The sequence below is a fragment of the Mixophyes fleayi genome, chromosome 8 (genome assembly GCF_038048845.1).
Source record: "Mixophyes fleayi isolate aMixFle1 chromosome 8, aMixFle1.hap1, whole genome shotgun sequence".
In the NCBI taxonomy this organism is placed as follows: domain Eukaryota; kingdom Metazoa; phylum Chordata; class Amphibia; order Anura; family Limnodynastidae; genus Mixophyes; species Mixophyes fleayi.
Genome location: NC_134409.1, coordinates 73,071,946 through 73,096,742, shown reverse-complemented (window position 1 = coordinate 73,096,742; position 24,797 = coordinate 73,071,946). Strand labels below are relative to the sequence as shown.

At 41.7% G+C, this 24,797-nt stretch overlaps 1 protein-coding gene across 7 annotated transcripts in view; it reads left to right on the top strand.

Moving 5' to 3' along the window:
• The window catches only part of PDE4DIP (phosphodiesterase 4D interacting protein), a 309,241-nt gene that overhangs the window by 263,125 nt on the left and 21,319 nt on the right, over positions 1-24,797 (top strand). For all 7 annotated transcript variants that reach the window (XM_075182734.1, XM_075182733.1, XM_075182729.1 and 4 more), the window contains 2 exons: positions 2,070-2,121; positions 4,661-4,878. In XM_075182734.1, the coding sequence (XP_075038835.1) occupies positions 2,070-2,121; positions 4,661-4,878 (270 nt within the window). The remainder of the gene's footprint in view (positions 1-2,069; positions 2,122-4,660; positions 4,879-24,797) is intronic.

The following is a 24,797-nucleotide window of genomic DNA, read 5'->3' as shown; positions in this document are numbered from 1 at the left end:
ACTCCATTTTCTCTGTGAAACCCACGACTGCTTACCTAACGGTACGCATGGTATTATCTATCCCTCCTTTTTTAATCAATACTACACTATGAGGCGCCCTGCCTGTTTTCTGTTTCAGTAATTTCTACGGTCCGGACCAACCATCTGGCTTCAGGCTTCCAAGGCTGCCACTCTTACATAAGTCAAGTGAATTTTAATGTGGACCTTTTTATTTGGGATTGATTGTATAAACATATTCTGTTGAGACAATTGATTTAACAGATACGCTGTGGTGATTAGCGCCAACTTATATCTTTGTGTCTACTATATATATATATATATATATATATATATATATATATATATATTACTTTTTGTGAGTGGGAGGGGTAGCACCCCTCAGTCAAACAGCATCCTGTTTACTTCTCCACTACATAGTTCAGATGTCACTGATAATGACCCTTGCACATCTGCCTTCAAATGAAACACTTTGATTGGAAAAGCAAGAAAGAATATTTTTTGTACACATCTGATTAGTTTGCTACTGCAATATTACTACCAGTATCCACTGTTTGTCTACTCTTCACTCTCTCACAGCCAAATTATCAGCACACAATTCCAGCAGAATGATTTGTAAATAAACTCTTGAGATTTGTGCTGTAAAATCACAGCTATTTGAATGTACATTACTTCTTTTACTCTGTCCAGCCCTTTACAAGCTACTTTGTGAGCACAGAAAGGCATCAAATGTCCTATCCACATGCTATCACTTCCAAATGACAGCTAAAAACAGTAGGCAGGGCTATATATAGAAGATATTGATTCAAAACTCACGAGATCTGACATTTTACTGGAAAATCCGTTTTGCCTGGTATTCAGCGAGAAACTGAGTGATGACTTGGAACCCCTAGATTTGAATCTCAGATTTCTCTGAATCCAAACTGCTCATTTCTAAATCTTATATTCACCTACATACAGAGAGACTCCAGTGTATTCCGCATATTTATATCTCTTCTAATAAAGGGTACCATCTTCTCTCTACCAACATCTGTGACTCGAAAGTATCAGAATTAGATATTATTATGTGTGTTTATTGTGGCATTAAATCGTATGTTGGACACCCATTAATTAGTGTATTATAGACATTGTAGGTTGCATTTATCAGTTGCTTTATACATACCTTTGCTTGCACTGTGTATATGTCTATTTACATTTTTAGGTATTAAGTTGTTTTGTTGGAACACCATTGGTACCTTGTTTAGGATTTTGGGAACATTTTCGAATATCCATAATATGTATTTATCTACTGTGAGGGCATTATAATAGTGGTGTCAGGTGGATGCTTTGAACGCTAGCACTTCTTCAGTTATAAAAGCTCTAGCGTAAATAGCATTTAAATTGCTATATGTTAACACATAGAGGTGAATTAGGAAATATTCCTCCCCTGTCACATAGCAGCATTTAAACTCATGTAGACACTGCATGCATCATTTTCAAATTGTAACTGCTCCTGCATGATAAGGCATGAAATTTCCCCATAAACTTCATTATGTCAGCACTGGAAAAGTGCTAACATTAAAATTGTCTATCTGATTATTATAGGAACTGTTTGTTAGAAGACTTTTGTTTACAATCAAGTCCATCATAAGTCTGTGGAGGTTGTTGTTGTTCAAGGAATAAACATTTTAAATGTTTATCAAATGCACAATAATTTGCATACTTTGCTGTGCTCTCTGCTTGCATACCCACTAACAATCTTATTTGGCGTATCGGGACAATTTTGGCCATGCCTATGTCCCCAAACCATCCAAACCACTCCAGATTCAACCAAACCACAATCATTTTGAACAATGTCATACCTAAATTCAGTTGTTCGTTTCTTTTAGGCACCAAACAAAAACGTAACTCTTATATAAAATTGACCATACACCAGAAATGGTCACATTTTAGAACATGCTATTTGCTTCAACCAAAGTATAATTTCAAAGATTCTGATGAATTTTAAATTCTACTTACTTTGTAGATGTATTAAAAATCTTGTTACACATTCCAGTAAAAATTATGTTTCAATGTTTTTTTTTTATTTTCAGAAGGATGCTCTAAGGTGATTGAGAACAAAGAACCTGCATTGCATACAAATAGGTAAATATCAGAATAAACATTTCATTTCTCCCATCTTTGCATGGCTTTGGAGAGGAATTTATAATAATAGAGTAAATACTGGTTAACACTGATGAAAGGAGTCTTCATTGAAAATATATACTGTAATAGTCAGTGTTCAAAGTGGGCCAGTATATCATACTAAACTCTACTCTCAGAGACAGGTACTAATGGCTTCACTCAGAAGTCACCCTGCTGCTAATTGTTGAATCACTCCCCTCATCTAGCAGGAGCTTACCTCTACCTGCCAAAGACCTGCCACCACAAATTGCTGTGGTGATAAGAAGGACTGAGGCCTAGTTGATTATGCCTCCTGCTTCTCTTGTGATGGTACATCTCTGCCTTCACAGACCTTAACTAGCACCAGCTTATCTTCCTTACCTGTTCCATTCTGCCACCTGAATCAGACCTACTGCCTGATAATCTCAGGCCTGCTCTGGAATCCTACCGTTGGGTCTGCATCACCATCATTGCAGCATACAGCATCACTCTCAGCCACTTTACTGCTGTGGGACCATCCTGACCACTACCTGCCACTTCTGCATACCGTCTTCTAAATATCGCTCTGCTACACACCGTATTGTCTCCAGACTCTAGTGTCTCCTCTCCCTCAGTAATTTGCCATTATCCTCTAGTAGCAGCCTGTAGCCTCTACCACCCCTACCATCCAGTCACTGCTTCTGGGCCTTCAGGTACTCTTCTTTGGACTACTCATCTGTGCACTCCAGTGATTCACCTCTGGAGCAGCAACCTACCTGTCTCAAGCAATCCTCCTGGTACCAGTGTTGTCATACTTTGTATTTTGAATTTCTAGTCTCACCAGCATTTGTGTTGCAGTTGCTGCTGCACTTTCACTTTCCATCTGGAACCTATCCAGCTGTTCTTCTTCCTCCTCCTCTATCTCTGTTTCCTTCCCTTCATCTTACCACTTTCTATCATGATCTCTTACCCTATCTCGGTGATTATGCTCTCCATCTACTCTCTCACAACTCCATGACTGTCTCTTAGCCTCTCTCCTACCCCTGTCTCATTTCCCACTGCCATTATTTTTAATGTTCTTACCACATTCACTGTTATACTGCACTGTCATACTTTGCCATTGCTAATGGTCTTCTTTGCCATTGTATTGCCTTCTTATATTATTGCTTCACTGTTTTACTGATATACATTGGTATGTTTTTAATTTGACTTACTGCTTTGATCACATTGCCATTGTTTTACCTCACTGTTTCGCCATTGCCTTCATCGGTACTCTTAGACATCTTTTCTGACTCAACACTGATCCAATTACCTCCATATTTTCATTTTTCTCTACCCTCCATTTCCCTCCCTTTTAATACTGCGATCTTCTTTGTTGCAATCGTCTTACCGTAGGATTCTCATTGCTTTTCTATCTCCATCATACTTTATCTTACTGCCTTCATCTTCTCTTTTGCCTTTGCCATGCCTTGCCCCTCTTCCATATCCTCTTCCCCATCTATCCTTCAGTACCCTCTGTCCTAGCCTTCTACTCCTGTCCCTTTCTATTCTCCTCTCTCTCCTATTGTCTCTCCTCACTTCTCTCTTCCCCTCCTACATTACATCACTGCCCCCACCCCCCTCCCTTTTTTCTACACCCCCTTAATGTCCACTCCATCCAGGCCCTTTCTCATTCCCTCACCCTGCCATTCCCTTTCATTCTATTTTTTTCTTGCACCCTCTGTTCCTAGCTGTCTTTTCAGCTTACGTCCCTCATCAGCCACCCCTTCCCTCTGCCTCCTGTGTCTCCCGTCCTAGTCCACGCTCCTTTATCCCCACCCCTTCCCTTGACCGCATCTCCCCTACTCTCCCCCTAACATGTCCCATCTCCCCTGCCTGCTCTCCCCCTGCCATGCTCCATCCCACTCTTCTCATTGTTCCTGTACCCTGTTTTTCTCTCTACCCTCTATAACCCCCATCCCAGTTACACCCCTTTACTCTAAACCCAGGCCACCCTTCTAAACAAACAACCCCAGCAGCCTCAGATACATCTCTTTGCCATGAGTAAAATTCTGCTCATCTATCCAGTGGTTGCAGGGTATCTGTGTCCAGTTTTGCCAACAGCAAGCCAGGGTAAACTAAGAATTTAGTAATAAAGAAAGAAGTAAAGAAAGACCACAAAATTGATCATTTGGATACCTGTTTTTGAAAGTACTGTATATTGGAAGGAACAGTGGCAACCTATGGCTGTCAGCCAGTAATATCACTTCTAGCTCATCTTGGGCCAGAGTTAAAAGTACCCCGCTTTTCCACTGTATCCTTTTTTGACTTTGCTTATATCCTGATAAGCCAAAGGTAATATATCAGCAGTCCATATATTGCACTGGGTGGAAGTGGGCACAACACATATGTGCTCCAGCTTTCATCCCTATATAGTATGTGAGCAGTACAGAAAATTGCATTTAGGGGTTGGACATATGTCCACCCATATATGAGCCCCACTATGAGCATCTCTTTTTTCACCATATGTTAACTAAGCTGATCACTGATGTTTCTTTAACAGTCTTAAAAAGAAGATTCTGCAGAAGGACAAAATAATAGACACACTCCAGTCAACTCTTGAGGATCGTTCAATTTCTCCAACTAGCAGCCATGCTTCCTCTGAGTCATCTTTTATGTTGGATGATCAGCTTTTTATCAATGATGAATTGGATGCCTGCTCAGAGGTATCGATAGCCAGTGATTATTCTCGCTATGAAAAAGGCAGTACTGAAGACACAGGTACTAAACTTTTGTGTTTTTACATTTGTGTAACAATAGACCTTCTGTAATGATTGTTGCTGATTATTTGCACAGTTAGTGTTCTGAACAATTTACATCAGTGGCTGGTGGCTACATGATGTTTAATAGTTACTGTAATTTTAACAGAAGAAGCACCAACTCTATGTACACACTTGTCTCCTGGCATTAGTTATCAGGAAATACAAAGGGATCCCATCGCACAGATTACTGAGAGTATCCCTCTACATAATTACATGAAGTCTCCTCTAAAATAGAGATATGAGGGGTGCTATCTATTAACAACATACAGAAACTATAAATATATATAAAGGAAAAGAAAAAGGCTTGTATTTAAAAAGATCCACTTGAACTCTCCAGAGTCGTAGGAGATGTACAGCACTATACCATGCACAAGGTTATAAAACTTAACTTTTATTGTCCTATTATTAAAATAAATTGGAATAGCGAAATATAAAGTGACTTGTGTGTATAAAGTTAAAGTGAAAATCACTAAAAATGCGCTGGAAGCACTTTTGATCCAGAAAGATTATTCTTTGTATATAAATAAATTATAGTAACTAGATCCCATATAGTCGTGAGTATAATACTCTATACTCTACATATCTCAAAATCTCAAATTTCTCCTTTTATAGTTCTCTCAGAAACCATAATTTGGTATTGATACCACATATACAAAAGGAGATAACGGATCTAGTAAATAAAGACCAGTAGGAGATTTATGAGAGATCAGAATCAATGACACAAAATAAACAGATATAGAGACAGGTAGATATCTTACTTTGCATACAGAACATAACAAGTGTTGCAGAGTCTATGCTCAACTTGTATGCTCAGTGGCGCCTACTATATTGGCTGACTATGAAGACTCCACTCATGAGGTATAAATAGCCTATTCTGAATAATAATCATATCAATAGAATTACGGGGAGTGTATTGCTGACTCCCTGTTCAAGTTCCACAAGCTTTAGATATAAGGAGCCTATTCTGAGTGCCAAAGATTCTGCTCTAATAAAAACTGGATCAGAGGGCTGGCAGCGACACCGCCGATGCGTGTTTCGCTATACTTTTTCAAGGCAAACTGATACATGCATCTGACAGGTTTTTTATACCCTCCGGGGCACATGCCTTCCCCGTGATGTAACAATGTTCTAACCTATGATTCAAGTCCAAATCGCCATGGTGTGTTCATAATTGATTGACACAGAGTTGAGCCTATCTATTCATAGCTCAAGTCGGGACCGCCTCTCCTGAGGCATAATTGGTCTAATTAAGTTACATTCATACCTAGCTAGATATAATAACGTCCCGTAGCTAGATAACTGTGGCACTATAATCCTATAGGAAAAATTATCTTCAATCTGATAATTAGAAAATACATAAATTGCTAATGTTATGTTGGAATATTAGTATATATTGATGTTTAGGAGAGGAACGGAAAAGCTCTGATAACATCGATCTATTCAAATACAGTTGAGAGAAAAGGTTGACTGTGAACAATAACATAATGTGATGATGAATAGTAAATTCCTAATAGCAATACTAGATTAGTGAAATATAATACCCCTTATGTGTACAATCATTGTGAAGAAATATATTTAGCATATATTTCATTATAATTCTCTTTTGATGACTCCAATATTACTACAGTCTCGAGTTGTGTTCAATTCAAGAGTCTTAGAAATGTAATGAAATTTATATAAATTAATATGCTATATAAAAATGATATAAACTGAAGCCAGGAAACGAACCCGGGTCTCCCACATAACAAATCGGAGTTCTACCGCTAAACCACATGAATAACTATTAATTAGGCAAAAAAACTTTATATATAAAGAGAGAAACCTTCTCTATGTAGAGACAAATACATAATCCCTATAATAGTGTGATCACTCAGATACAGTCAGAAATTAAATAAAGTGATAACACGGATGACATTATAATGTGTTTGTAGAATACTTAACTATAAATAGTGTTAATTTAAAAAGAAAAAAGTGAATAATCAAAAAGAAGGGGTACTGCACAGTAGTAGCAAGGAAGAATTAACAGGAACAGTCAGGCTTATTGTCCCAGTTTCTTCATTCTTTTGTTTTTTGACTTTGGGCATCATCATTAGGCTATGTGTAAGAGGATTCACTTGAATCATCATAGTGTTAAGATCATTCAACAATGTTATTTTACAGTTTGAATTTCTAGCCATATGGTGCTCACTTGCTTGTTGAGTATGAAGGATATAAATTTGGGTGTAACTTTGTGTAACTGCAGTATTCAAGCTTCCTATTAACTGATGTACAACTCCATGTATTTTAAAAGTGTATGGTCCGTGGCCAGATAATTCAGCAATATTAGCTTTGAAAGATGTGAAGGCAAATTCAGGGTTGTAACTGAGGATATTATGGAGATAATGAGTATGTAATTTGAGGGTATTTGTCATACACAGTTCTGCCAAATATTGTGTATATATAGGACTTTCATCAATACGATTGAAACGTCCTATATCTGGAATATTGGTATAGGTGAAGTTAAAAGATTTGTATGTGGACTGACTTTGGGACTAGTTCCAGTAATATTGCAATCCCTATATCTCTCGTCCTGTTTCCCATTGTTGCGCCCGGCCTTCGATATCCATATCTGTTCTATTACCTTTGGAGATACAGGCAAATCTCCTTAGAAGGCAGTGGCTGCATTCCCATCCCTTTCCCCAATCCCTGTGTTTGCGCTTGCCAAACGATATACTTGTCTTGAATATTGCTCAATAAACCTGTGAGCTTTATTAGAAATCTAGGAGCACTTTTGCAAATTGAAGCACACAGCACTGCCAAAGAAGATATTATGATGTACTTCAGCCTTTTTGCCCTAAGTCAATAATGCCTAGCACGGTATATTCCTAAAAAATATAGACATATAGGGCCTGAGTCATTAAGGAAAGTAAGGCAAGAAAAAGGAGTAAATGTTCTCCGGGACAAACCATGTTACAATGGAAGGGGTGCAAATTAATTTATTATTTTACATATAAGATAAATACTGGCTGTTGTTTCATCTAGTGCATAAATACTTGATAGCTTTATTTTTACACTGACATTTAAAGTTAAACTAGGACATGCCCTACCCCAACTATAAATCTGTGCCTACATTTAAATTTACCTCCCCCTCAAATGCAACATGGTTTTGCCCAGATTCAAAGTTACTCCTTTTTTATGCTTTGCTCTCCTTAATGACTCAGGTCCATAGGGTCTGATTCATTAAGGAATGTAAGGCAAAAAAATGAGTAAGCTTTCTCCTGGATAAAACCAAGTTACAATGCAAGGGGTGCAAATTAGTTTATGGTTTTGCACATACGATAAATACTGGCTGTTTTTTCACCTATGTCGAAGTCAGCAAATTGGATAAAGTCATTTCAAGTAAAATCGAGCAAACTTGGTTGTCTTTGTCTGAAAAGATGCGTACAGTACGCTACGACGTACAAGGGCACGCTACGGCGTGGAAGGGCGTACGCAGCTACTACATGTGGCAGCAACAGTATTTGGTCTTTTACCATACATTCGCACAAACACGCATACTTGTAAAATAGTACACATTAATGGTAGTTGCAACACATAGTCAGTTATGTCGAAATATAGTAGTATTTATGTGTTATAATATAAGTTATATGCACATTAGTGAAATATATGGAACAGGTTGAAGGAATGATATCATGTGTGGTATCATAATAAACCTCTTAACATTTGCTACTGTTTGGTTCACTCTGCGAACGAATCGCAGAGTGCATACACAAGTTATGAATGATAGGGAATTATGAACTACTTAAGACTAAGGAATCTTGGCGGGAAGAGCAGAGCATACCCCCTGGAGAGATGACCCCCTCCTTTGGATTCCTTAGGATGAACTAGCCAATGATTGACAACCCCTTGGGCCTTCCTGAAACCTGGACCAATAGAAGCAAGCTATACCATCTTCATTGTATTACTGTATTTCTGTGTGCATATAAGCAGCAGCTTCACATCTAGTGTTCAGACATCTTGTCCCCAGACTTCAGGATTGAATGACTGCACACTGGATCCAGAGCGCCTGCGATAAGTAACGGCTGTACTTATTATTATTATTTCACTTGAATTATTCTGCTACTTTTTGAGAATAAATCTTAGTGCTTTGGAAACACAAATCGAGGTTCGACAATCGTTATTGGTTAGCGACAATACGCACTTAACACCTAGCACACAAATACTTGATAGATTATTTGTACATTGAAATTTACAGTTGATCTACAACATGTCTTACCCCAACCATTAATCTGTCATCACATTTTAAATTTGGCTCCCCCCTCCAATGCAACATGATTTTGCCAAGGTGCAAAGTTACTCCTCTTTTTTGTTTTCCTTTCCTTAATTAATCAAATCCATTCTCACAAAAATCCAAACATAATAAAGAATAAAAAAGGACTAAAAGAAATAAAATTTTGACTTCAAACCTTACATAGCTTGGGATGCTCAAAGTCATTGGGGGTTGTCTGGTGCAGATTTTCTTGTATCAAAATAGGCTAGGTAAATATTAAATAGATACTATAGTTCATTGAACTACAAGGATAGGTTTGCTGAGCTTATTGTAATACAGGGAAAATGTAGTTCCCTTGTAAAATTTCTAATGAATACGGAACATTAGTCATTTGCAGATGTAGACATAAAAGGGGTCATGATATATGTGGTGCATGTGTAAACATGAAGATCATATATATTAGGAACTGAAATGTGTACTTCTGAGTTCATGCGCATAAACAATAATATTGGGCACATAATGATTCCATGAATATGGAAAGTTCCAGAAGGGTGTTATTGTATATTTTGTGACAATAGATAATAATGTTGTAAAAAAAAATAATCAATTATAAAATGAATGCCTGCATAGATCTTTTAAAATGGAACTTAAATAGAGAAAAATGTTTCGAAAGCAATGAAACAATGTTGCAAATTAACAGTTTTTGTGGCTCAGCCTGTACTGAGAAATTGTCCAAACTGTGTAAAGCATGATGATACGCTATAGTTCTACAAGTACCAGCCTATCCAAGCAATTTAGGCATGCCAGGACTTGCATGGTGTCACCATAACACTGGTAAGTTAGTCCTGCTAGCAGTTGACGCTACTGGGCAAAGAAGCACAAAGTCTAAATCGTCCCAAGTGTTCACTAGAGACACCCACAAGGAGCTTTGGTATTAGCTGATTGGGACGTGCAGGTTGCGGTCCCCATGGCCAGTTGCTAGCGAAGTAGCTGTAGTCACGAACAGAGTGTAGTGAACAAGCCAGATCAGTACTAGGAGATCCAAATGAAGCAGAAACATGAAGCTGAAGAATGGTCTAGGTCCTGAAGTCAGTGCCATTAATCCAAGGGGACTAGAAATGATGAGCAGAAGAATAGTCAGGGTAGCCGAAGTCGAACCAATAATCAGACAGAGCCAGAATTGCTAAACAGGAGAATGGTCAGGAACAAGCTAGTTGACAATGAGGAATCAAAAGAGAGTACAAGGGTGCAGGAACAACAGGAGCCAGGACAGAACCAGGCAGGAAGTGATTCAATACTCTGGCAATAAATCAGTGCCAGAGTCAACTCTATATAGTCTATAATGGGTTAATTTCTGACCGCCAGTGATGTCCCACTGATTGTTGATAGGCTTTTGAAAGTTGCGTCCCATTGCCTAGCAATGGGACACTAGCAGTGTCCCATTGCCTAGCAATGGGACACTTTCTATGCACAGGCTGGTGGGGGAACCAGAAGTCTCGTCCTGTTGCTAGGAAATGGGCCGCACACCACTGGCACTACAGCCAGGTGTCCATCTCGGCTGCAAGAGGAGAGAGCGGGGGACAGATGCCTGTAGTGGCGGGCACCTCTCTCACCTCCACCTCCAATCCCACATTTTGGGATTGGAGGTGGGTTCTCTGCCTAGAAGAGGGCCCCCTGCCTCATCATTTTTTTCACAGAGGAGGCCCCCTCCCATAGTAAATCTGTTTAGGCTCAGGGGTGGTCGGACCTCATACTGCTGACAGGCCCCATATTTCCTATACCCGCCTGATGGCAGCCCTACTGATTCACATAGGAAATTCAGCCACATGCTGAACAGAATAGGGCTGGTTGAGATTATGACAGAGGGACATCATGCAGCAGGTTTCCTTGTTATTATCTCAGCTGGCCTAGTGCTGGTATTGGCTTTTTTGGGTGTACCCTACACTTTTTGTCTTACCGATCTTGCCACTATCAGCCTAGACTTTGAGTGCTGATGGTGGTAACACTTTGGGAGGAGGGCTATGCTGTTTTTTATTTTTTATATTGGACATTGTTTGTAAACACTGCAAAGATCATCATCAACAGCATGGATCTTGGCACTAGCCCTCACGCATCATTGAATGTGGCAGACTATGATTTGGGCCTGGGGCAGTGGTTAAGAAAAGCCTAATCTGAAAATACATGTATATATCTTTATTAGAGAGATAAAACACAAACTGAGGTTAGAAAGGAGTGCAATGAGGAGACAGAGTAAAGCTCTTGAAGACTTGAGCACAACCATACTCCATCGTCTTACACTCAGGTCATGTAGAAGTGTCTAAATACAGCTAATATAAGCAAACAATGGAGAGTATATGGGCATAAATGCTTGGGGAGACACAAAAGGTGACGCTAAGGGGTCTCCCCATAGTAGCTCACTCCATGCTCAACTAGATATTATCCGAAAGAGTATAGGCTCAATTTTAAAGATTATTTATGATGCAAGCCTGATAGTAATGCAATAAATGGTAAATAATAAGGTGGACACTCTGGGTCTACTTCCCTTCCACAGAGCTGTTAAATAATTTGTTAGGTGTAGGCAGAGATATAGACTTAAATAAGGATAGAAACTTAATCTATATTATCATTGTATTTGTAACTATTTTCCACAATCATGAGATAAAATGATCTCCGTGACTGTTGAATGGTTTTGATTTTCCCCCAACAGAGTGGGAAAATAAAGATTAACTAATTAGGAGTTGCACCTGTGTGGTGCCTGTAAAAGACTGCAGCTCTGATCACTCTCTCTCCCTATCTGGGGAGGAAGCCAGATGGCTCCTGAGAGAAACTGCATTTTGTGCTGTGAGTTCCATTGTTTGATTTAAGTGAGGGACACTAGGTCCTTCACTCTAGAGAGGGAATACCTCTATATTAGTTAGTAACCAGATGGCTAGGATTTTGTTCATATTTTGTTCTGTTTGCAAGCTGGTGAATAAAACTAGCTGAGGCTATTGAACCTGTAACACTGGATTTGTGTGATTTATCTGGCTGAAATGCACCTGTCCACCCCAGAGGACAGGAACCTCAATATGATCTATTCACACTTGGTTGGGAATTTCACAAGTAGGAATTCCTCCATGTCTGGTACTAAAAATGCCAAATCCCTTTTAACCACTCTTCTTAGAGGTAGATGCTTCCTCAATTGGAGTAGAATCGTTTTGGCAACAAAGATGAAAAAAGCCATCTTTTTAGCTTCTTTTCAAAAAGGTTTATCTCTGCAGAGAAAAAATACACCATTCAAATCCAGAAGCTTCTATAACCATCAAATTTGCATAAGAAGGATAAACTAGAAGGGTCATTCTTGTTCATTTGACAGTAACCACTCTGGCTCTCAAGAAAAGCTCTCACCCAGTCTACATCTCCACTTTATAGATGTCACCAGATATACTCTTTGTAGCTGAGTAATTTTAGCTTAAACTGTTCTATGTTTGCTAGACATCTGAGGATAAACTTTTAAAAAACACTTGGTGGCCAGGTCTTTGGGAAGACAAAGCAGAATATGTTACTGCTTGTTCCAGTTGTGCACAGAAGAAGGAATCTTATCAGTCACCTGCAGTGCCTCAAGTACTTCTTCCCATTCTTAGTAAACTGTGGACACATATCTCAATGAACTTTATCATGAATCTGGTTGGGGATGAGTGGGGTGTTAATTTAATTTTGAGGGTAAGGGCTTGTCATTTATCAATGAGTGGGAAATATTAATTTATTGGTTGGGGCTTCTTAATTTAATAGGATGGTCATGGTAGTGTCTATTAATTTAAATTGGGTGATTAAACTAGGGATGAGCGCGCTCGGATTTCTGAAATCCGAGCCCACCCGAACGTTGCGGATCCGAGTCGGATCCGAGACAGATCCGGGTATTGGCGCCAAATTCAAAAGTGAAACTGAGGCTCTGACTCATAATCCCATTGTCGGATCTCGCGATACTCGGATCCTATAAATTCCCCGCTAGTCGCCGCCATCTTCACTCGGGCATTGATCAGGGTAGAGGGAGGGTGTGTTAGGTGGTCCTCTGTGCTGTTTAGTTCTGTGCTGTTTAGTTCTGTGCTGTTTAGTTCTGTGCTGTTTAGTTCTGTGCTGTTTAGTGCTGTGCTGTGCTGTGCTGTTTAGTGCTGTTTAGTGCTGTGCTGTGCTGTGCTGTGCTGTGCTGTGTTCTGCAGTATCAGTCCAGTGGTGCTGTGTGCTGTGCTCTGTCCTTCTGAGGTCAGTGGTGCTGCTGGGTCCTGTGCTGTGTCCTGTTCAGTCCAGTGGTGCTGTGTCCTGTGCTCTGTGCTTCTAAGGGCATAGTTATTTCCCCAATATTCCCCTGTGTTTAAAAAAATAAAAAAAAGTTTTTTTAAAAAATACCAAAAACTACTTTAATATTTTTTAATTACCACAAAATTTTCACAACCAATCCTGCAGTATAAGCCCATTGGTACTGCAATATTACCAAGTTCACACATTCAGCAGTAAAAGTCCAGTGGTACTGCAATATTACAAAGTTTACACATTCTGCAGTATCAGTCCAGTGGTGCTGTGTCCTGTGCTCTGTCCTGCTGAGTTCCGTAGTGCTGCTGGGTCCTGTGCCATGTCCTGTTCAGTCCAGTGGTGCTGTGTCCTGTGCTCTGTGCTTCTAAGGGCATAGTTATTTCCCCATTATTCCCAAGTTTTTAAAAAATAAAAAAAAAGTAAAAAATAATAAAAAATTTAAAAAAAAAAAAATATATAATAATTATAACCAAATTTGCAAAACCAATCCAGCATTATAAGTCCATTGGTACTGCAATATTACCAAGTTCACACATTCTGCAGTATCAGTCCAGTGGTGCTGTGTCCTGTGCTCTGTCCTGCTGAGTTCCGTAGTGCTGCTGGGTCCTGTGCCGTGTCCTGTTCAGTCCAGTGGTGCTGTGTCCTGTGCTCTGTGCTTCTAAGGGCATAGTTATTTCCCCACTATTCCCAAGTTTTTTAAAAATAAAAAAAAAGTAAAAAAAAATAAAAAATTTAAAAAAAAAAAAATATATAATAATTATAACCAAATTTGCAAAACCAATCCAGCATTATAAGTCCATTGGTACTGCAATATTACCAAGTTCACACATTCTGCAGTATCAGTCCAGTGGTGCTGTGTCCTGTGCTCTGTCCTGCTGAGTTCCGTAGTGCTGCTGGGTCCTGTGCCGTGTCCTGTTCAGTCCAGTGGTGCTGTGTCCTGTGCTCTGTGCTTCTAAGGGCATAGTTATTTCCCCACTATTCCCAAGTTTTTTAAAAATAAAAAAAAAGTAAAAAAAAATAAAAAATTAAAAAAAAAAAAATATATAATAATTATAACCAAATTTGCAAAACCAATCCAGCAGTATAAGTCCATTGGTACTGCAATATTACCAAGTTCACACATTCTGCAGTATCTTGTGCTACATATAATGGAGACCAAAAATTTGGAGGATAAAGTAGGGAAAGATCAAGACCCACTTCCTCCTAATGCTGAAGCTGCTGCCACTAGTCATGACATAGACGATGAAATGCCATCAACGTCGTCTTCCAAGCCCGATGCCCAATCTCGTAGTACCGGGCATGTAAAATCCAAAAAGCCCAAGTTAAGAAAAAGTAGCAAAAAGAGAAACTTAAAATCATCTGAGGAGAAACGTAAAGTTGCCAATATGCCATTTACGACACGGAGTGGCAAGGAACGGCTTAGGCCCTGGCCCGTGTTCATGACTAGTGGTTCAGCTTCACCCACGGATCTTAGCCCTCCTCCTCCTCCCCCCCCCTACAAAAAATTGAAGAGAGTTATGCTGTCAGCAACAAAACAGCAAACAACTCTGCCTTCTAAAGAGAAATTATCACAAATCCCCAAGGCGAGTCCAAGGGTGTTGGTGGTTGTCAAGCCTGACCTTCCCATCACTGTACGGGAAGAGGTGGCTCGGGAGGAGGCTATTGATGATGTAGCTGGCGCTGTGGAGGAACTTGATGATGAGGATGGTGATGTGGTTATTGTAAATGAGGCACCAGGGGGGGAAACAGCTGATGTCCATGGGATGAAAAAGCCCATTGTCATGCCTGGTCAGAAGACCAAAAAATGCACCTCTTCGGTCTGGAGTTATTTTTATCCAAATCCAGACAACCAATGTAGGCAATATGTAGCTTATGTAAAGCTCAAATAAGCAGGGGTAAGGATCTTGCCCACCTAGGAACATCCTCCCTTATACGTCACCTGAATAACCTTCATAGTTCAGTGGTTAGTTCAGGAACTGGGGCTAGGACCCTCATCGGTACAGGGACACCTAAATCCCGTGGTCCAGTTGGATACACACCAGCAACACCCTCCTCGTCAACTTCCTCCACAATCTCCATCAGATTCAGTCCTGCAGCCCAAGTCACCAGCCAGACTGAGTCCTCCTCAATACGGGATTCATCCGAGGAATCCTGCAGCGGTACGCCTACTACTGCCACTGCTGCTGTTGCTGCTGTTAGTCGGTCATCTTCCCAGAGGGGAAGTCGTAAGACCGCTAAGTCTTTCACCAAACAATTGACCGTCCAACAGTCGTTTGCCATGACCACCAAATACGATAGTAGTCACCCTATTGCAAAGCGTATAACTGCGGCTGTAACTGCAATGTTGGTGTTAGACGTGCGCCCGGTGTCCGCCATCAGTGGAGTGGGATTTAGAGGGTTGATGGAGGTATTGTGTCCCCGGTACCAAATCCCCTCGAGATTCCACTTCACTAGGCAGGCGATACCAAAAATGTACAGAGAAGTACGATCAAGTGTCCTCAGTGCTCTTAAAAATGCGGTTGTACCCACTGTCCACTTAACCACGGACATGTGGACAAGTGGTTCTGGGCAAACGAAGGACTATATGACTGTGACAGCCCACTGGGTAGATGCATCCCCTTCCGCAGCAACAGCAACAGCTGCATCAGTAGCAGCATCTACAAAATGGCTGCTCATGCAAAGGCAGGCAACATTGTGCATTACAGGCTTTAATAAGAGGCACAACGCTGACAACATATTAGAGAAAATGAGGGAAATTATCTCCCAGTGGCTTACCCCACTTAGACTCTCATGGGGATTTGTGGTGTCAGACAATGCCAGTAACATTGTGCGGGCATTAAATATGGGCAATTTCCAGCACGTCCCATGTTTTGCCCACACCATTAATTTGGTGGTGCAGCATTACCTCAAGAGTGACAGGGGTGTGCAGGAGATGCTTGCGGTGGCCCGCAAAATTGCTGGACACTTTCGGCATTCAGCCAGTGCCTACCGCAGACTAGAGGCACATCAAAAAAGCTTGAACCTGCCCTGCCATCACCTCAAACAAGAGGTTGTGACGCGCTGGAACTCCACCCTCTATATGCTGCAGAGGATGGAGGAGCAGCAAAAGGCCATTCAGGCCTACACAGCCACCTACGACATAGGCAAAGGAGTGGGGATGCGCCTGAGTCAAGCGCAGTGGAGACTGATTTCCGTGTTGTGCAAGGTTCTGCAGCCATTTGAACTTGCCACACGAGAAGTCAGTTCCGACACTGCCAGCTTGAGTCAGGTCATTCCCCTGATCAGGCTGTTGCAGAAGCAGCTGGAGAAAGTGAGGGAGGAGCTGGTAAGCCATTGCGATTACAGCAAGCATGTAGCTCTTGTGGATGTAGCCCTTCGTACGCTTTGCCAGGATCCGAGGGTGGTCACTCTTTTAAAGTCAGAGGAATACATTCTGGCCACCGTGCTCGATCCTCGGTTTAAAGCGTATGTTGTGTCTCTGTTTCCGGCGGACACAAATCTACAGCGGTGCAAAGACCTGCTGGTCAGGAGATTGTCCTCTGAAGAGGACCGTGACATGCCAACAGCTCCACCCTCATTTTCTTCCACATCTATGGCTGCGAGGAAAAAGCTCAGTTTTCCCAAAAGAGGCACTGGCGGGGATGCTGATAACATCTGGTCCGGACTGAAGGACCTGCCAACCATTGCAGACATGTCTACTCTCGCTGCATTGGATGCTGTGACAATAGAAAAAATTGTGGATGATTACTTTGCTGACACCATCCAAGTAGACATGTCAGACAGTCCATATTGTTACTGGCAGGAAAAAAAGGCAGTTTGGAAGCCCCTGTACAAACTGGCTCTATTTTACCTGAGTTGTCCCCCCTCCAGTGTGTACTCGGAAAGAGTTTTTAGTGCAGCGGGGAACCTGGTCAGTGAGCGGCGAAGGAGGTTGCTTCCTCACAACGTTGAAAAAATGATGTTTATAAAAATGAATAATCAATTCCTCAATGAAGTACAGCACTGCCCTCCAGATACTACAGAGGGACCTGTGGTTGTGGAGTCCAGCGGGGACGAATTGATAATGTGTGATGAGGAGGAAGTACACACTGTAGGGGGAGAGGAATCAGAGGTTGAGGATGAGGACGACATCTTGCCTCAGTAGAGCCTGTTTAGTCTGTACAGGGAGAGATGAATAGCTTTTTTGGTGTGGGGGCCCAAACAAACCAATCATTTCAGTCAAAGTTGTTTGGTAGGCCCTGTCGCTGAAATGATTGGTTTGTTAAAGTGTGCATGTCCTATTTCAACAACAGACCTCTCAACTGCAGCTCATCCCTCCTCTGCGGGGATAATGTCTCCTGTGCTCTGACACGTCACTCTGTGTACTCTCAGCCTCAGGATCTGACACTACAGCTACCATGCCTCTTGTAGCAGCCCTCACTCCAGGGCCTCTTCCATGTGCAGTGTCCCCCTCTCTCTTGGGTTCACTATAGTGGCATGGAGTTCTCCCCCTCATCCAGGGCACACATTCCTTGCCCTGGCTCAGTCACCACGCTCAGACTTCCAGGCAATGCTGGGGGAGCCTGGGAGCTTCCACCCCAGGTCCCCAGCTACAACTCTCCTCTCCTGTGTCTTCTCTCTCTTTCTGACACTTTAAAGATCGTGCCTTTAAATGAAAAAGTCAGTCTTCATTGCACGACTATGTGCAAGTGCAACAGGGACATTTTTTTGGGTTTACAAAGTCAAACAATAACACTACGACCCTGTCTGTCTGGGGTCTGTCAATGACGAATTGTCTGGAGCATGTTTTGAGGAGGTATTGTGGCCCCGGTATCAAATTGGGTACCGGGGCCACCCCACTATGCAGTCCAGATACTTGTTTGGTGGAATTCCGACACGTGGAGGGTTTTTAAATTATATTGTGGCCTCGGTACCAAATTGTGTACCGGGGCCACCACACTACGCAGTCAAGATACTTGTTTGGTGGAATTCAGACCAGTTGAGGGTTTTATTATTATATTGTGTGGACCACTCTATCTATACCACACTACAACTCTATACCACTCTATTTCCTACTTTAATTCTATTTAATTCTATTTCCTACTTTAATTCTATTACTAATTAATTACCATAAAGAGGAACAAAAAAAAACAATTTTACCAAAAGTATAATATGACTTAGACTTACAAACACTACACTTGAAAGATCGTGCCTTTAAATGAAAAAGTCAGTCTTCATTGCACGACTATGTGCAACAGGGACAGTTTTATTTCTTTACAAAGTCAACTAATAACACTTGGACCCTGTCTGTCTTTAACATACTTGATGGGATCTCAATGACGAATTGTCTGTAGCATGTTTGGAGGAGGTATTGTGGCCCCGGTATCAAATTGGGTACCGGGGCCACCCCACTACGCAGTCCAGATACTTGTTTGGTGGAATTCTGACACGTGGAGGGTGTATTTATTTTATTGTGGCCCCGGTATCAAATTGGGTACCGGGGCCACCCCACTACGCAGTCCAGATACTTGTTTGGTGGAATTCTGACACGTGGAGGGTGTATTTATTTTATTGTGGCCCCGGTATCAAATTGGGTACCGGGGCCACCCCACTACGCAGTCCAGATACTTGTTTGGTGGAATTCTGACACGTGGAGGGTGTATTTATTTTATTGTGGCCCCGGTATAAAATTGGGTACCGGGGCCACCCCACTACGCAGTCCAGATACTTGTTTGGTGGAATTCTGACACGTGGAGGGTTTTTTAATTATATTGTGGCCTCGGTACCAAATTGTGTACCGGGGCCACCACACTACGCAGTCAAGATAGATAGATGCGTATCATAGATAAAGTACATTCAGTGGTGTGGGGCAAATTGAAAAATATTCAAAATGCACTGACATTATCAAAAACAAGAGGTTGTCACACGCTAAAACTCCAACATGTATATGATGGAGAGGATGGAGGAGCAGCCGTATGTGTAGTGTAATGCAGACCTGTTGAAGGTTTTTTATATATTTTATTGTGGTGCCCAGTGCCCACTCCTCTAGGCAGTCCAGGTACATTTATTGGTGCGATTCATAAAAGTTCAGGGTTTTTAATATATTGTGGTGACCCACTCCTCTACGCAGTCCAGGTACAATTATTGGTGCGAATCATAAAAGTTCAGGGTTTTTAATATATTGTGGTGACCCACTCCTCTACGCAGTCCAGGTACATTTATTGGTGCGAATCATAAAAGTTCAGGGTTTTTAATATATCTTGTGGTGACCCACTCCTCTACGCAGTCCAGGTACATTTATTGGTGCGATTCATAAAAGTTCAGGGTTTTTAATATATTGTGGTGACCCACTCCTCTACGCAGTCCAGGTACATTTATTGGTGCGAATCAAACAAGTTGATGGTTTTCTTATTATATATATTGTGGTGACCCACTCCTCTACGCAGTCCAGGTACATTTATTGGTGCGATTCATAAAAGTTCAGGGTTTTTAATATATTGTGGTGACCCACTCCTCTACGCAGTCCAGGTACATTTATTGGTGCGAATGAAACAAGTTGATGGTTTTCTTATTATATATATTGTGGTGACCCACTCCTCTACGCAGTCCAGGTACATTTATTGGTGCGATTCATAAAAGTTCAGGGTTTTTAATATATTGTGGTGACCCACTCCTCTACGCAGTCCAGGTACAATTATTGGTGCGAATCATAAAAGTTCAGGGTTTTTAATATATTGTGGTGACCCACTCCTCTACGCAGTCCAGGTACAATTATTGGTGCGAATCATAAAAGTTCAGGGTTTTTAAGATATTGTGGTGACCCACTCCTCTACGCAGTCCAGGTACAATTATTGGTGCGAATCATAAAAGTTCAGGGTTTTTAAGATATTGTGGTGACCCACTCCTCTACGCAGTCCAGGTACAATTATTGGTGCGAATCATAAAAGTTCAGGGTTTTTAAGATATTGTGGTGACCCACTCCTCTACACAGTCCAGGTACAATTATTGGTGCGAATCATAAAAGTTCAGGGTTTTTAAGATATTGTGGTGACCCACTCCTCTACGCAGTCCAGGTACAATTATTGGTGCGAATCATAAAAGTTCAGGGTTTTTAATATATATTGTGGTGACCCACTCCTCTACGCAGTCCAGAAAGATACCTTTTTGCAACGTTTTGGACTAATAACTATATTGTGAGGTGTTCAGAATACACTGTAAATTAGTGGAAATGCTTGTTATTGAATGTTATTGAGGTTAATAATAGCCTAGGAGTGAAAATAAGCCCAAAAACTTGATTTTTAAACTTTTTATGTTTTTTTCAAAAAAAATCCGAATCCAATACCTTAAATCCGAACCGAGACCTTTCGTCAAGTGTTTTGCGAGACAAATCCGAACCTCAAAAATAACGAAAATCCGGATCCAAAACACAAAACACGAGACCTCAAAAGTCGCCGGTGCACATCCCTAGATTAAACTAATTATTTAATGATGGAATGATTTTGGGGTTAATAATTGAATGTGGTACTGAGTTTGGGAAGAAAGAGGGCTATTTATTAAATGTCAGGGTTGTTTGGGGGGAAATGAGTTTATTTATTAAATGTGAATACTATTAGTTTAATTGCAGGGCACGTTGGGGGTTAATCCATCTATTTATTAAATGTGAATGCTATTCATTTAGCATCTTGGGTGGTTGCGGGTAGGGAGATCTATTTATTAATCATGGATGCTATTGATTTGACATTGGGCTGGTCTGGAAGAAGGCCATTTAGAGGGTCACTCACTGCTAGACTTTCCATATTTTATGTACTTTTCCAAATAGGGACCCAGCATTCCAGGATCCAGACAAGCAGCAAATGATCTTAAGACACAAACAGCAGCAAGTAGTGAAATCTGCAAGAACAAGTAAGAGATAGCAGGACAGCCAATATCAGCTGCCAACTGTCCTGGTTCTCAAAGGACAATCCCGATTTTTGGTAGCCGCCTGCTCAGCCAGGACTGCTCCTGAATGGTGGGCTTTGTGTGCCTAACAGTAGTGCACACAGCATTGCCTGTGTATTTCAGGTAGGTAGGAAGAAGTTGGAGAGTGGTCTTGCACTGGCTAAAAAAATAGTCACACCCCACAGACACTGTGCCAAAAAGAAAGAAGAATCACTGTGAAACTTCTGGGGCAGTAATTCTTTTTTGTTTTCACACTGTCTAGTGAATGGCCACACCTCTGGTGGCTCTTCACACACCTCCAACAGCGCAGTGTTTTGGCGTCTGCATCATTGCACTCTCCCTGGTGGGCCCTTCATGCCCCAGCCCAACTCTGCTGGACTTGCCATTGATACTTTATAAACTGGCTTGTAGTGTTAATACAAAGAGATATTACTGTATATACTGTTCCAGCGCTGGTTCAGCAATCTTATCCAGTAACAGTACACAAAATCCCCACCACCTACATTTGGCTAGACATAACTTCCCTGTCTGCAAGCTGGCCACTTACTGGCATCGGTGGACCCACCCACACATACAAACAGTGCTTTTATCCTCCACCCCAGCACTACAACAAATCACAGCAAAGCAAACCAGAACACCTGTTTGTGTATGTGCTAAAAGAGGAACCTAGGGAAAACTGTGGGGAAACATGGACAGTCCAAACTAGCATTGGTCGGTAATGTCGCAGATGAGCCCACCCCGCCTGTCAGTGAGGATACGGACTGGTCCGCAATACCAATTTTGTTTCCTTTGCAGGATTTTGCTCGAGACCAACTTAATGATGCCACTTTGGAACATGCCTTTAAAAGTGTGACTGAGGTAAATGGGGTAGCGAAAGCCACCCAGCCTGCAGAGGGTATACCATATTTTATTGTTAAAAATAATTTCCTGTATAGAGTTGCTAATGTACAGGGGGAAAAAGTAGGACAATTAATGGTTCCTCAGGTCCATGTAACCCTAGTGTTAAAAGCAGCACATACACATGTCTGTGGGGGACACCTAGGGGAGGATAAAACACGGGAACGAGTTCTGCTTAGGTTTTACTGGCCCGGTGTACACATGGCAGTGAAAAAGTATTGCCGGTCCTGTCCCATTTGTCAGAGAACCTGTCCCAAACCCATGTACAGGGCACCTCTCATTCCAATACCAATAGTACAAGTTCCCTTTGAACGGATAGCTATGGACCTTGTGGGGCCCCTGGAAAAATCCGCACGTGGGCACCAATATATACTAGTGGTGCTTGACTATGCAACCAGGTATCCAGAGGCAATTCCCCTACGAAACATAAAGTCCAGCACCATAGCTAAAGAACTTGTATTGATGTTTACACGCTTGGGAATACCCAAAGAAATTCTCACAGACCAGGGTACTCCATTCATGTCTAAACTGATGAAGGACATGTGCCAGTTGCTAGGGGTTACGGCGCTTCACACCTCTGTATACCAGCCACAAACAGATGGCTTGGTGGAACACTTTAACCGCACATTTAAGCACATGCTCAGGAAAGCAGTGGCTCAAGAGAAAAAAGATTGGGACACTCTTATTCCCTATTTGATGTTTGCCATCCGTGAGGTACCTCAAGCTTCAACAGGGTTTAGTCCCTTTGAGTTATTGTTTGGAAGACAGCCCAGGGGTATCTTTGATATGTTAAAAGAAGGGTGGGAGCAGCAAGGTCCCAGGGAGCCAAATCTGGTACAATTTGTGTCCCAAATGTATGAGAGGCTAGGAAAGATAGGGCCCATTGTGCAGCAACATGTAAAAGAGGCTCAGGAACGACAGAAGAAAAGTTATGACAAAAGTGCTGTTGTTCGATCTTTCAAGCCTGGGGACAAGGTCCTAGTCCTGGTTCCTACCCAGGAAAGAAAACTTTTCGCCCATTGGCAGGGTCCATATGAAGTTCTAGAGGCTGTTGGTCCTGTCAATTACAGAGTCCACCAGTTAGGTAGGAGAAGAGAGGAGCAAATATATCATGTGAACCTCCTTAAACCCTGGCATGATGAGGAAACCTCTCCTCAGGTAGTGAGTACGAGTACTGCCATTCAAAAGTCTGAAGTGCCCATAGAGCCAGCCTTGTCCATTCAGCAGAGACAACAGACTGAAGAAATGATTCGCCGGTACAGGGATGTCTTCTCTTCCATTCCTGGGCGCACTACCTTAATCGAACACGACATTGTCACTGCGCCAGGAGTCATTGTCAAGCAGAAGCCATATCGTATTCCAGAAGCCAGACGGGTGGACGTGAGAAAGGAGGTCGAGAAGATGCTCCAGTTAGATGTAATTGAAGAGTCCACTAGTGAATGGAATAGTCCCATTGTGCTTGTCCCGAAACCCAATGGGACAATTAGGTTCTGCAATGACTTTAGGCGCCTAAACAGTATGTCGCAGTTTGATGCCTATCCGATGCCACGTGTGGATGAACTAGTGTAAAAATCTTGCTAGTAGCAATTATTTAACAACCCTTGATCTAACAAAGGGTTATTGGCAAGTTCCCCTGACTTCCACGGCCAAGCCAAAGACTGCATTTTCCACCCCTGATGGTCTCTATCAATATAAAGTCCTACCCTTTGGGTTGCATGGGGCACCTGCCACCTTCCAAAGGGCTATGAATAAATTTCTACGACCTCACACAGCTTATGCAGCTGCTTACTTGGACGATATAGTGATTTATACCCCAGACTGGGGATCACATTTAGCCAAAGTTGAGGCGGTCTTAGCTTCATTACGGTCCGCAGGGTTAACAGCTAACCCAGAGAAATGTGCAATAGCCATGAGAGAAGCCAAATATTTGGGGTACATTGTTGGTCGAGGCCATGTAAAACCCCAGCTAGACAAAGTGGAGGCAGTCAAAAATTGGACAAGACCAGAAAAAAAGTCACAGTTAAGAACCTTTTTAGGCTTAGTAGGTTACTACAGGCGGTTTGTAAGCCACTTCGCCACTAGAGCTGCTCCACTTACGGACATATTAAAAAACAGTTGTCCAGATAGTACTTCTTTTTCCACACGCTTGCTTCCCATATACAGCATTAGGTTTCCCGGTAGGGGAATTCACAAATCTTTGAATTAGCAGCTCCACCATTTTGTGAGCGACAGCATCCCACTCTATAATAATGCTGAACCTGCAGCTAACCACATCCTTAATCGTCATAATTTAATTGCTTTTTGGAGAGAAAGAGTTTCACTATTTTTCTTAAATTTGAAATTGTGCATCCTCTCTTGCGCTCTCTCTCTCTCTCTCTCTCTCTCTCTCTCTCTCTCTCTCTCTCTCTCTCTCGAGAGAGAGAGAGAGAGAGAGAGAGAGAGAAAAACCTTATGTGTCCGATATGTATGAGGGAGAGAGAGAATGAATGTAGAATGCGAAATACTAAAAACTAAAAGGAGAGGTC